Genomic DNA, 15,245 nt, shown 5'->3' with positions numbered 1-15,245 from the left:
GTAGTTAAATTCCAGAATTTTTCAGAACAAGGAAAAAAATAATGCAAGCACTCAAAAGAAACAATACAAATAATTGACGGGTCACAATCAGGATTATCCAGTACCTAATAGCTTCCACGTTAAAGTATTGAAGGGCCTTAAATTTGATATTCTGGAAGACAAAGAAGCTTGAGCTACAGTTAAGAATCAACAAACTAGCAAAATTAAGCATTGTCTTTCAGGGGAAAAGATGGACATTCAATGAAATAGGTGATTTTCAATCATTTCTGATGAAAAGAGCAGAGCTGAAGAGAAAATTTGATCTTCAAATACAAGACTCAAGAGAAGCATAAAATGATAAACAGGGAAGAGGAAAAAAAGTGTATATTTTTCTTTCTTTCTTTTTTTTGGGGTGGGAGGGGTCCTGAGGCATTTGTGGTTAAGTGACTTGCCCAGGGTCGCACAGCTAGGAAGTGTTAAGTGTCTGAAGCCACATTTGAACTCAGGTCCTCCTGCTTTCAGGACTAGTACTATATCCACTGTGCCACCTAGCTGCCTCCAAAAGTATATTTTTTAAAGATGTTTATATTCCCTCCATGGGAAGGTAATGCTTGTACTTCTTGAGAACTGTATCTTTGTCAGGGCTTTTAGAAAGGTATCCTTAGAAGGTGTAGGTTTAAGTTGATTTTAATGTGATGACAAATAAATTAGGGGTGGAAAAAGGATTATCCTGGGAGAAGAAGAAAGGAGAGATAAAATGGGGTGAATTGCATCACATGAAGAAGTGCAAAAGAGAGCCAAATGGATTTACAAGTTAATTCTGCCAAACATATAAAGAATGATTAATTCCAATACTATATAAAATATTTGGGGAAATAGAGGAAGAAAGGAAGGACCAAAACAGAACATTATAGACCAATTTCCCTAATAAATATTGATGCAAAAATCTTAAAAAAATATTAGCAAAGAGATTACAGAAATTTAACACTAGGATTATACATTATGGTCATGTAGCAATGGTTCAATATCATAAAAACTATGAGCATAATTGACCAAATCAGTAACCAAACTAACAGAAATCATATAATCTCAATAGATATAGAAAAAGTATTTGACAAAATACAACACCCAATCCTGTTAAAACATTAGAGAGCATAGGAATAATGAAATTTTCCATTAATGATAAGTAGTAATTGGGTGGATGGGAGGGTGAGAATAAAAGAAACTGAAATTCAAAAAAAATGTTTAAAATTGTTTTTACATATGATCAGGGGGAAATAAAATATTAATTTTTTTAAAAGAAGAAAAAAAAGGAATAGTAATATGAAGCTGAGTGGAGAGTGGATGGGAGTAGGGAGAGACTTGTAGACAGCAGACCAACCTAGATATGAGGTGATGAGGGCCTGTTTCATGGAGATGAAATGTTCGAGTACGAGAAAGAAAATTGATCAAATATTGAATAGGTTGAGGTAAGAGAGTGAGGAGTTAAAACTGTGAGTCTGAGGGATGGGGAGGATGGTGGTACCATCCTCCAGTTTGGCAGAAGAGGGAGGATTTTAGAGTTAAAATAATGAGTTCAGCTTTGGACATTTTGAATTGAAGATATCTACAAGATATTCAGTGTGAGATGTCTATCTAATAGACAGATGAAGATTTGAAAGCAGAAATGAAGAGATGAGAGTTTCAGGTAGAATATATAGATCCAAGAATCATATATATATCGAGTATATCTATATATAGATAGATAGATTGATATATTAGATTAGATCATCAGCTTCAAGAGATTCAATTCACCTCATGTGATAAGAATTAAGAAAGGCTATTAGAGTTTTGTAGATTTTAGGGAAGCAGCTAGTAGAAAGGGAATAATTGAACATTAGTGACAGAGAGGGAAATCTGCTGTAGAAGATGGGATGGAATAAAAATACTTGGCCATGAAAAGGATTAGCTTTGGCAAGAAGAGCCACCATTTCGAGTGAGACAAATGAAGCAAGAAATAGTGGCAGAAGTAATTTGAGTGTCATGAGATGATAAGAAGATAAGAAGGTGCTTGGTAAATATCTTCAGTTTTTTTCAGTGAAATACTAGGCAAAGTTCTGAGCTGAGAAGATGAAAAGCAGAGACACAGGAGAGGTTTGGTGTAAAATAAAAAGGTTTGGAAAAGCTGCTGTGGTAAGTGGAATAAAGAATAAATGTGGGAGGTATAAATGGATTGCCTAGTAGCAGTGAGTATCCAGTTAAGAATATATAACATAAATTTGTAAAGGACCTAGCTGGCATGTTTTCATCTATCTATCTGTCTATCTATAAAGAATATGCATGGGTAATTTTTTCAACATTGACCCTTGCAAAACCTTTTGTTCAAATTTTCCCCTTTCCCCCCACCTCCTCCCCTAGCTGGCAAGTAGTCCAATACGTGTTAAATATGTTGAAATACATGTTAAATCCAAATATATGTATACATATTTATACAGTTATCTTGCTGCACAAGAAAAATCTGATCAAGAAGGAAGGAAAAGAAAAACTGAGAAAGAAAACAAAATGCAATCAAATAACAAGAGAGAGAGTGAGAATGCTATGTTGTGTTCCACATTCTGTTCCCATGGTTCTCTCTCTGATGTAGATGGCTCTCTTCATCACTAAACAAGTTTATCATCTTATTGTTGAAGAGAGCCACATCCATCAAAATTGGTCTTTGTATAGTCTTCTTGTTGCTCTGTATAATGATCTCCTGATTCTGCTCATTTTACTCAGCATCAGTCATGTAAGTCGCTCCAGACCCCTCTGAAATTGTCCTGCTGGTCATTTCTTACAGAACAATAATATTCCATAGCATTCATATACCATAATTTATTAAGCCATTCTCCAATTGATGGGCATCCACTCAGTTTCTTGCCACTACAAAAAAGGCTGCCGCAAACATTTTGCACAATGGATCCCTTTCCCTCCTTTAAGATCTCTTTGGGATATAATCCCAGTAGAAACACTGCTGGGTCAAAGGGTATGCACAGTTTGATAACTTTTTGAGCATAGTTCCAAACTGTTCTCCAGAATGGTTGGAAACGTACACAGTTCCACCAACAATGCATCAGTGTCCCAGTTTTCCCACATCCCCTCCAACATTCATCATTATCATCTTTTTCAATCATCTTACCCAATCTGATTGCTGTGTAGTGGTACTTCAGCGTTGTCTTCATTTGCAGTTCTCTGATCAATTGTGATTTGGAAAACCTTTTCATGTGACGAGAAATAGTTTCAATTTCTTCATCTGAAAATTGTCTGTTCATATCTTTTGGCCATTTATCAAACTGGAGAATGGCTTGAGAACTATTATAAATTTGAGTCAGTTCTCTATATATTTTAGAAATGAGACCTTTATCAGAACCTTTGGATGTAAAAATGTTTTCCCAGTTTATTGCTTCCCTTCTAATCTTGTTTGCATTAGTTTTGTTTGTACAAAACCTTTTTAATTTAATATAATCAAAATTATCAATTTTGTGATCAATCATGAGCTCTAATTCTTCTTTGATCACAAATTCCTTTCTACTCTATAGGTCTGAGAGGTATACCATCCTATGTTCTTCTAATTTGTTTATAATATCATTCTTTATGTCTAGATCATGAACCCATTTTGACCTTATCTTTGTATATAATGTTAGGTGTGGGTGTATGCCTACTTTCTGCCATACTAGTTTCCAATTTTCCCAGCAGTTTTTGTCAAATAATGAAATTCTTATCCCATTAGGTTTGTCAAATACTAGATTGCTATAGTCATTGATTGTTTTGTTCTGTGAACCTAACCTGTTCCACTGATCATCTAGTCTATTTCTTAGCCAATACCAAATGGTTTTGATGACCGCTGCTTTATAGATCTTAGTTAGGCCTCCTTCATTTGCTTTTTTCTTCATTAATTCCTTTGAAATTCTTGACCTTTCAAAGGATATGAACAGACAATTTTCAGATGATGAAATTGAAACTATTTCCACTCATATGAAAGAGTGTTCCAAATCACTATTGATCAGACAAATGCAAATTAAGAGATACCACTACATACCTGTCAGATTGACTAAGATGACAGGAAAAAATAATGATGAATGTTAGAGGGGATGTGGGAAAACTGGGAAACTGATACATTGTTGGTGGAGTTGTGGACGAATCCAACCATTCTGAAGAGCAGTTTGGAACTATGTTCAAAAAGTTATCAAACTGTGCATACCCTTTGATCCTGCTACTGGGCTTAATATCCCAAAGAGATACTAAAGAAGGGAAAGGGACCTTTATGTGCCAAAATGTTTGTGGCAAACCCTTTTTGTAGTGGCTAGAAACTGGAAATTGAATGGATACCCATCAATTGGAGAATGGTTGGGTAAATTGTGGTATATGAATGCTATGGAATATTATTGTTCTGTAAGAAATGGCCAGCAGGATGAATACAGAGAGGCTTGGAGAGACTTATATGAACTGAGGCTGAGTGAAATGAGCAGAACCAGAAGATCATTATACACTTCAACAACAATACTATATGAGGATGTATTCTGATGGAAGTGGATATCTTCAACAAAGAGAAGATCTAATTCAGTTCCAATTGATCAATGATGGACAGAATCAGCTACATCCAGAGAAGGAACACTGGGAAATGAGTATAAACTGTTCGCATTTTTTTTTTCTCCCCAGGTTATTTTTATCTTCTGAATCCAATTCTTTTGTGCAACAAGAGAATTGTTCAGTTCTGCACACATATATTCTATCTAGGATATACTATAACATATTTAACATGTATAAGACTGCTTGCCATCTAGGGAAGGGGTGGAGGGAGGGAAGGGAAAAATCAGAACAGAAGTGAGTGCAAGGGATAATGTTGTAAAAAAAATTACCCATGCATTTGTACTGTCAATAAAAAGATATAATTATTAAAAAAAAAATTCTTGACTTTTCATTCTTCCAAATGAATCTTGTTATTTTTTCTAGTTCAGTAAAATAGTTTCTTGGGAGTTTGATTGGTATAGCACTAAATAAATAGATTAGTTTAGATAGTATTGTCATCTTTATTATATTTGCTCGACCTATCCATGAGCACTTTATATTTTTCCATTATTTAGATCTGACTTTATTTGTGTGGAAAGTGTTTTGTAGTTTTGCTCATAAAGTTTCTGAATTTCCCTTGGCAGATAGATTTCCGAACATTTTATACCATTGACAGTTATTTTAAATGGAATTTCTCTTTATATCTCTTGTGATTGGATTTTCTTAGTGATGTATGAAAATGCTGATGATTTATGTGGATTTATTTTGTATTAGGTGGCATGTTTTCATAATTTTCTCCAGTTCTGTTCAGCAGCAAGTTGAGTAGGAGTAAAGGCAGAGAGGATAGTGAGAGAGCAAGATCTTTAGTAGCATAAGGGAGAAAGTGCCTTGGGAGAAATGGACAGTTTAGAGAAGAAATAGGTCACCAAGGGGTCAAAATGTGAAGAGGAAGAATATTCAGCATGGGATGATGGAAAGAATTGAGGGGATGAGGGATTAGAGATCATAATGCAGTCTAAGTCTATAATGCAGTCTTGCTATTACTGTGTACAGTGTGTTCCTGGTTCTGCTTGTTTTGTTCAGCATCAGTTTGAATTATTTTTCTAGACCTTTCTAAAATCAGCTTGTTCATAATTTTTTATAGAACAATACTATTCAGTTACTTTCACATGCCATAACTTATTCAGCCATTCACCAGTTGATGGGCATCTATTCAATTTCCAATTCTTTGTCACCACAAAAAGATCTGTTGCAAACATTTTTGCTAATATGGATCCTTTCCCCTACTTTTGGATTTTCATGATACCGGGTTCTGGTAAAGGCCTCAATCCACTTGTTTACTTATCTATTTATTTATTTATCTATTCATTCATTTATGTATTTATTCATTCATTCCTTTATTTGTTTATTTATTTTATTAAAGCTTTTTACTTACAAAACACATACATGGGTAATTTTTCAACATTGACCCTTGCAAAACTTTCTGTTCCAAATTTTTCCCTCCTTTCCCCCACCCCCCTCTCCTAGATGGCAGGTAGTCCAATACATGTTAAATATGTTAAAATATATATTGAATCCAACATATGAAGACATATTCATACATTTATTTTGCTGTACAAGAAAAATCAGATCTAGAAAGAAAAAAAAAAAAAAAAACAAAACCTGAGAAGGAAAATAAAATGCAAGCAAACATCAACAGAAAGCATGAAAATACTATGTTGTGGTCTACACTGTTCCCACGGTTCTCTTTTTGGCTATAGATGGCTTTCTTCATCACTGAACAATTGGAATCATCTCATTGTTGAAGAGAGCCACATCCATCAGAATTGATCTTCGTATAATCTTGTTATTGCCATGTATAATGATCTGGCTCTACTCATTTCACTTAGCATTAGTTCATGTAAGTCTTTCCAGGACTTTCTAAATTGTCCTGTTGATTGTTTCTTACAGAATAATAATATTCCATCACATTCATACACCATAATTTATTGAGCCATTCTCTAATTGATGAGCATCCACTCAGTTTCCAGTTTCTAAACACTACAAAGAGGGCTGCCCCAAAGATTTTTGCTCATGTGGGTCCTTTTCCCTTCTTTAAGATCACTTTAGGATATAAGCCTGATAGAAACACTGCTGAGTCAAAAGGTATGCACAGTTTGATAACCCTTTGAGCATAGTTCCAAATTGCTCTCCAGAATAGTTGGATTTGTTTCACAGTTCCACCAACAATGTCTCAGTTTTCTCACATCCCCTCCAACATTCGTCATCTTTTTATCCAACTTTATCATTATATTTTCCATTATCTTAGCCAATCCTACGGTGTGCAGTGGTATTTCAATTGTCTTAATTTGCATTTTAAAGGCCTCATTTCTAAAATTTCCAAAATATGTAGAGAATTGACTCAAATTTCAACATTCTCCAATTAATAAATGATCAGAAGATATGAACAGCCAATTTTCAGATGAAGAAATTAAAGCCATTTCTAATCATATGAAAAAATGTTTGAAATAACTGTTGATTAAAGAAATGCAAATTAAGACATCTCCCAGGTATCACTTCATACCCTAGATTGGTTAAGGTAACAGGAAAAGATAATGATAAGTGTAGGAAGAAACTTAGGAAAATTGGGATATTAATGCATGGTTGGTGGAGTTGTAAAATGATTCAATCATTCTGGAGAGCAATTTAGAACTATGTTCAAAGCGCTATAAAACTGCAGACCTTATAGAACTGCAGAAAACTACAGATCTAGCAGTGTCTGTACTGGGTCTGTATCCCAGAAAGAGTCATAAAAGAGGGAAAAGGACCCACATGTGCAAAAATGCTTGTAGCAGGTCTTTTTGTAATGACAAGGAACTGGAAATTAAGTAGATGCCCATCATTTGGGGAATGGCTAAATAAATTGTGGTATATGAAACTTTATTGAATTGAATACATTAATGTAATATTGTTCTATAAGAAATGATGAGCAAGCTGATTTCAGAAAAGCCTGGAAATACTTAAATGAACTGATTTAAGTGAAGTAAACAGAACCAAGAGAATATTGTGCAAAGCAATAAGAAAATTATGTGATGATCAGCTGTGATGGATTTGGTTCTCTTCAATAGTGAGGTGATTCAAGGCAATTCCAATAGACTTGGGATAGGAAATACTATCCATATCCAGAGAGAGAACTGTGGAGACCGAATGTGGATCAAAGCATACTATTTTCATGTTGTTTATTTGCTTGCTTAAATGTTTTTTTTTTTCTTTCTCATGATTTTTTCCCTTTTGATCTGCTTTTTCTTGTACAACATGACAAATTTGGAAATACTGTTAAAATAATTTAACCTGTATTTGTATATTGGTTGCTATGTTGGGGTGGGGGGAGGTAAGGGAAGGAAGGAGAAAAATTTCAAGCACCAAATTGTATAAAAATGAATGTCAAAAATTATATTTACATTTATTTGGAAAAATAAAATATTATTGAAAAAGGATTTAAGAAGTTATTGAGAAGTGAGGAAGTAGAAACAATGAATGTAAACAACCTTTTCTGGAAGTTTGGCAATGAAGACAAGAGAGATATAGGATAAATTCTTGTGGGATTAACTTAACTGAAAGTTTTTTGTGTTTTTGTTTTTTAAGAATGGAATTTATCTTGGCAGGTGGAAAAATAGCCAGTGGTTAAGGAAAGATTGAAATTTAGGTGAAAATTGATCGAAGGGATGAGCTCTTAGAGGAGACAGAAGGGAATGTGATCAAGAGCACAAGAAGAAAGATTGGAATTGAGTAGGTTAAATGTTCCCTCTTTTGAGGTTACAGCAAAAGACAGAATGGAGGTTGACACTGAGGGGACTGAAGTGTAGAATTGAGTAGAATAGGCATGGTCTGATTTTTTTTTTTTTTTAAATTTTTTGAATTATGGCTTTGGCCTTTTCCTTAGAGAAAAGAGGCTAACCTATATATCGGTTATATACACAATAACTTACAGTATCTTAAAATGATTTTGTGAAGTAAGTAGTATAAGAATGATTTTCTCTTATTTATAGATGAGGACATGGAATATAATGTAATATCTGGGAAGGGACCTTTGAAAACATGTAGTTTGGTCTTCTCATTTTACATAAAAAGAACTGACAGCCTATAGAAATGAAATGATTTGCTTAAGACCACATCATCAATAAGTGGCTCAATTGATTTTAAACCATTTCTCTTGACTTCAATCTCTTTTTGTCTCAGATAATTCTTTGTGAGCCACCACACTTGTTCCACTCTATAACAGTCACTAATAATTTTTACTTTTACTGTGGTATCTTTTGCCATCAGGTCCAAAAGGTGTCATCAATGACTGGCGCAGATTTAAGCAACTGGAAACTGAACAGAGAGAAGAACAGTGTCGAGAAATGGAAAGGCTTATCAAGAAGTTATCTATGACTTGTAGGTCTCATTTGGATGAAGAGGATGACAAACAGAAACAGAAAGAACTGCAAGATAAAATCAATGGGAAGGTAACTTTGACACAAGCATTTTTAAGAAATACTAAAGGAGATACTAAATAATAGGAGAGAATGCGCATTTATTAAGTGCTGTTTATCTCTTTTGAGCCTCATAATTCTTTGAGGAGTGTATTTTACAGGAAATTGATACATCTTTCAGAAAAGTGGGAGGGGAAGGGAAAAAGGGAAGGGATAGGCTAAATAGAAGGAAAAAATGGAAATAGTAGAAGAAAGGTATTAGGAAAGGGGGAGGGACTCTAAAAGGGGAAGAGTGTTTGAGACAAGTAGTGCTTATAAGTAAAATACTGGGGAGGAGGGAAAAGGGAAAAGGAAAGAGGAAAGTATAAATTGGAGTAAATAAGATGTCCGGAAATAACAGAATTATTAGTTTAACCATAAATGTGAATGGGGTGAACTCTCCCATAAAGCGTAAGCAGATAACAGACTGGATTAAAAGCCAGAATCCTACAATATGTTGTTTACAAGAAACACATTTAAAACAGTGATATCTACAGAGTAAAGGTAAAAGGCTGGAGCAGAATCTATTATGCTTCAAATGAAATCAAAACAGGGGTAGTCACACTGATCTCAGATCAAGCAAAAGCAAAAATTTATCGAATTAAAAGAGATAAGGAAGAAAACTATATCTTGATAAATGGTACCATAAATAATGAAGCAATATCAATACTAAACATATATGCACCAAGTGGTATAGCATGAAAATTCCTAAAGGAGAAGTTAAGAGAGCTGCAAGAAGAAATAGATAGCAAAACTATAATAGTGGGAGAGCTCAACCCTGTTCTCTCAGAATTAGATAAATCAAACCACAAAATAAATAAGAAAGAAGTTAAGGAAGTAAATAGAATACTAGAAAAGTTAGGTATCGTAGATCTTTGGAGAAAATTGAATGGAGACAGAAAGAGGTGCATTTTCTTCTCAGCAATGCATGGTACCTATACAAAAATTGACCATATATTAGGACATAAAGACCTCAAAATCAAATGCAGCAATGCAGAAATAGTAAATGGATTTTTCAGATCATGATGCAATAAAAATTGCATTAAGTAAAAGGCCAGTGGAAAAAAGGCCAAAAAGTAATTGGAAACGAAAAAAATCTCATCCTGAAGAATGAATGAGTGAAATAGCAAATTATAGATGCAATAATTTCACCCAAGAGAATGACAGTAATGAGATAACATACCAAAATTTGTGGGATGCAGCCAAAGTGGTAATAAGGGGAAATTTTATATTACTAGAGGCTTACTTGCATAAAATAGAGAAAGAGAAGGTTAATGAATTGGGCTTGCAACTAAAAAAGCTAGAAAAAAGAAAAAATTAACCCCCCCCCAATCAAATACCAAACTTGAAATTCTAAAAATAAAAGAAGATACCAATAAAATTTAAACTTAAAAAAAAAAACTATTGAATTAATAAATAAAACTAAAACCAACAAAATAGATAAACCTTTAGTTAATTTGATTAGAAAAATGAAAAGAGGAAAGTCTTAAATTGTTAGACTCAAAAATGAAAAGGGAGAACTATCTACCAATGAAGAGGAAATTAGAGCAATAATTAGGAGTTACTTTGCCCAACTTTATGCTAATAAATTTGACAACCTAAGTGAAATGATGGAATACCTGCAAAAACATAGATTACACAGATTAACAGAAGAGGAAATAAATTATTTAAATAGTCCCATTTTAGGGGAAAAAAAAAAAATAGAACAAACTCTTAATCAACTCCTTAAGAAAAAATCCCTAGGACCAGATGGCTTTACATGTGAATTCTACCAAACATTTAAAAAACAATTAATTCCAATTCTATATAAAGTTTTTGAAAAAATAGGGAATGAAAGACTCCTAGCAAAGTCCTTTTATAACACAGACATGGTACTGATACCCAAACCAGGTAGGACGAAAACAGAGAAAGAAAATTATAGATCAGTTTCCCTAATGAATATTGATGCAAAAGTCTTAAACAAAATATTAGCAAAGAGATTACAGGAAGTCATCCTCAGGATAATATACCATGACCAAGTAGGATTTCTATCAGGAATGCAGGGCTGGCTCAATATTAGGAAAACTATTAGCATAATTGACTATATCTAGAATTAAATTAACAAAAAAACATATGATCATTTTAGTAGATACAGAAAAAGCATTTGATAAAATCCAACATCCATTTCTATTAAAAATAGAAATAAATGGACTTTTCCTTAAAATAGTCAGTAGTTTCTATTTAAAAGCATCAGCAAGCATCATATGTAATGGGATAAACTGAAATCATTCCCAGTAAGATCAGGGGTGAAACAAAGTTGCCCACTATCACGATTATTGTTCAATACTGTATTAGAAATGCTAGCTTTGCCAATAAGAGAAGAAAAAGAGATTAAAGGAATTGGAGTAGGTAATGAGGAAACCAAATGATCACTCTTTGCAGATGATATGATGGTATACTTAGAGAATTCTAGAGAATCAACTAAAAAACTATTAGAAATAATCCACAATTTTAGCAAAGTTGCAGGATACAAAATGAATCCACATAAATCATTAATGTTTTTAAACACCACTAAAAAAACCCAATAGCAAAAGATACAAAGAGAAATTCCATTTAAAATAACTGTTGATAGTATAAAATATTTGGGAATCTATCTGCCAAGGGAAAGTCAGCTACTATATGAGCAAAACTATAAAACACTTTCCATACAAATAAAGTCAGATCTAAGCAATTGGAAAAATATCAAATGCTCTTGGATTGGTCGAGCAAATATAATAAAGATGGCAATACTACCTAAACTTATCTAATTATTTAGTGCTATACCAATCAAACTCCCAAGAAACTCTTTGACTGACCTAGAAAAAATAACAATTAAATTCCTCTGGAAGAACAAAAGGTCAAAAATTTCAAGGAAATTAATGAAAAAAAAAGAAAAAAAAAAAGCAAATGAAGGTGGCCTAACTGTACCAGATCTAAAACTATATTATTATAAAGCAGTGGTCCTCAAAACCATTTGGTATTGACTAAGAAATAGAGTAGTCAATCAGTGGAATAGTTTAGCCTCACAGGGTAAAATAGTCAATGACTATAGTAATCTAGTGTTTGTCAAATCCAAAGACCCCAGCTGTTGGGATAAGAATTCACTATTTGACAGAAATTGCTGGGAAAATTGGAAACTAATAGAAACTAGGCATTGGCCTATACTTAACACCGTATACCAAGATAAGATTGAAATAGGTTCATGATTTAAACCTAAAGAATGATATTATAAACAAATTAGAAGAACATAGGGTAGTTTACCTGTCACATCTCTGGAGGAGGAAGGAATTTGTGACCAAAGAAGAACTAGAAATCATTGATCACAAAATTAATAATTTTGATTGTTATGTTAAAAAGTTTTTATACAAACAAAACTAATGCAGATAAGATTAGAAGGAAAGCAATAAACTGGGAAAACATTTTTACATTCAAAGATTCTGATAAAGGCCCCATTTCTAAAATATATCAAGAATTGACTCCAATTTATAAGAATTCAAGTCATTTTCCAATTGATAAATGGTCAAAGGATATAAAGAGACGATTTTCAGATGAAGAAATTGAAACTATTTCTAGTCACATGAAAAGGTGCTCTAAATCACTATTGCTCAGAGAAATGCAAATTAAGATAACTCTCAGATACCACTACACACTTCTTAGATTGGACTTCTGGGCACTTGGATTTTTCAGTGATTTTCTTTTGGTACAGTGCATAGAACACCAGGTCTAGAGAGAGTAAAAACAAAACAAAACAAAAAAAACTCAGATTGGTCTTTTTGCAAACTTTTAAGGTATGAAGGAAATACTAGTGATGTTGAGGATGAGGATGATGATGATGATGTAGTGGTAGTGATTGTTGTAGATGATGTGGATTGTATCTAGGTTATACTGTAACTCATGTAAAATGTGTGGGATTGTCTGTCATCTAGGGGAGGGAGTAGAGGGAGGGAGGGGAAAATTTGGAAAAATGAATACAAGGGATAATGTTATTAAAAAATTACTCATGCATATGTACTGTCAAAAAAATTTATAATTATAAAATTAATAATAAAAAAAAAAAGAATGTGACTTTGAGGCTTTCAGTGATGTTTTGTGCCTCTGGAGATCAAGAAGTCCTTTGCATTGTTGACCAGTATAGATAATACTTGCATGTAATTTGTGGGGTGCTTATTGCTGCACTCTATTTATCAACCTCTTAATCCTGTTGCAGATGACTCTAAAGGAGTATGGCATAATGAAAGAGGAGCAGGACGATGAAGAATTTTTACAGCAATATAGGAAGCAGCGAATGGATGAGATGAGGCAACAGCTACATAGCGGGCACCACCAGTTCAGACAAGTCTTTGAGATCACCAGTGGAGAAGCATTTTTGGACACAGTTGATAAAGAACAGAAAAGCACACTCATCATGATTCACATTTATGAAGATGATATCCCGGGGGCGGAAGCAATGAATGGCTGCATGATTTGCCTTGCTGCTGAGTACACCTCTGTCAAATTCTGCAGAGTGAAGAGTTCCCTCATTGGAGCCAGTTCCCGCTTCACTAATAATGCTCTTCCTGCATTGCTGATTTATAAGGGAGGAGAATTAATTGGCAATTTTGTCCGAGTCACTGACCAGCTTGGAGAAGATTTCTTTGCTGTGGATCTGGAAGCATTTTTACAAGAGTGTGGTTTGCTCCCAGAAAAAGAAATGGTATTGCTGTCATCAATCCATAACCCAACTACTGGTTTCAGTGAGGATAGTGATCTGGAAATAGATTGAAGTATTAGGGAAAGGGACTAGTAGTGTAGGGGAGAATAAATACAAGTAGGAGACTTGTCTTCTGAGGCACATATCTATATGTTTATTTTTGTTCCTTGTGTCCTTTGGCTTTTTGCCTCTTTTTTGTAAACTCCTTTATTATATGCAAAATTAAACCTTCTTAACATTTCTTAGATTAAATCAATAAAGTGTTGAATCACTGAGTCTCTCACAGGAAATTGTCTTCAAAGTTGTATAAACAGGAAATAATTTATTTGCCTCAGGATCTCTTACATAAAATCTTTGTTGTCATTACTAATCAATATTTACTTAGTATTCACATGGCATTATTCTGGAAACCGTCTTTAGATGATCCCAGCAGTCCCTTCTAGCTCTAAAACTCAAGAATTCTATGATTAGAATTTTGATGACTTTATAAATGTTGCAATTACTTAAGTAATTAAGTAAGGCACTATGCATATTCTTGGTCAGAGGCTTAGCCCTAGAAGATATCACATTCTTTCTAAGTTCCTTTACCCTGTCAATTTGTTGTTAAAATATTCCAGATGTCATGTATGGACAAAATAATGATTATATTAATGAGGAAGTGGTCTTTGCTACTGGCAATGACATTTTGTGGTTGCATTAAATCTTAAATTAAGTTTGGTTGGGGATGACATTTGCCCTACCCTAAAGTAGTCACTCTGCTTTGAAATTAGATTTGAGGTCGAGATAAAAAATTTATCCTTAAGAAGCTAGTAAGCCATTTTAGTGATTGTGTTCCTTAATCTTTAAGTACCACTTTTATGGCTTTATAAGGTTTTGTAAAATGTCTTCCTTACAAGTATCCCCCCAAAAAAGAAAAAACAGTACAATAATCATTATGCCTACTTTATAGATGAGAAGACAGAAAACAGAAGCTCTGATTTTGTCTTTGGTCTCAAAAAAATACGTACTTGTTGAGCAGATAGGAATGCTTTGTTTAAGGAGACACAAAGTTCAGATATGACATTTTGACATGGTGATTACAGGCTTACGAAGTGTTTTAACACCAACACTTAATAGCTTTAATGCTCAGTATAATACAGTAAGTATCCTAGAGAGTTATACAACAAAATACTATTTATCAAGAGGGAGAATCTTGGCCACTTAAACACCAGAACATTAAACTGGAGAACATGAAAGGGTAATGTAATGTGGCTGAAGGAAGGCTGGATTTAGAATGAATCCCTCAATCTGCTACTTATTATTTGTGTGACCTTGTGCATATAACTTTTACTCTTTGAGCTTCAGTTTCTTTATCCATAAAATGAACAGATTTTGATTAGATAATTTTTAAAATTATGTTTTAGCTTACTGAGTGAAAAGTAGCTCTAGGGCTGTTGAAACAAAAGAGGAGGCTATGATTCAGTATAACCACAGGAGGGCAGCAAAGGAGAAGGAAAACCAAATCTGATTTCTAACAAGACCTTGAACCTCTGAATAGACAG

At 33.8% G+C, this 15,245-nt stretch overlaps 1 protein-coding gene across 9 annotated transcripts in view; it reads left to right on the top strand.

Moving 5' to 3' along the window:
• PDCL (phosducin like) overlaps positions 1-13,987 on the top strand; it is a 29,079-nt gene extending 15,092 nt beyond the window's left edge. For all 9 annotated transcript variants that reach the window (XM_074293033.1, XM_074293026.1, XM_074293027.1 and 6 more), the window contains 2 exons: positions 8,809-8,990; positions 13,222-13,987. In XM_074293033.1, coding sequence (XP_074149134.1) covers positions 8,809-8,990; positions 13,222-13,776 — 737 coding nt within the window. In that variant the 3' untranslated portion in view covers positions 13,777-13,987. The remainder of the gene's footprint in view (positions 1-8,808; positions 8,991-13,221) is intronic.
• Positions 13,988-15,245: the final 1,258 nt, after the last annotated feature.

Source organism: Sminthopsis crassicaudata, chromosome 2 (genome assembly GCF_048593235.1).
Source record: "Sminthopsis crassicaudata isolate SCR6 chromosome 2, ASM4859323v1, whole genome shotgun sequence".
Classification (NCBI taxonomy): domain Eukaryota; kingdom Metazoa; phylum Chordata; class Mammalia; order Dasyuromorphia; family Dasyuridae; genus Sminthopsis; species Sminthopsis crassicaudata.
Note: the sequence above shows the minus strand (reverse complement) of the source record. Positions and strands in the feature narration are given on the sequence as shown.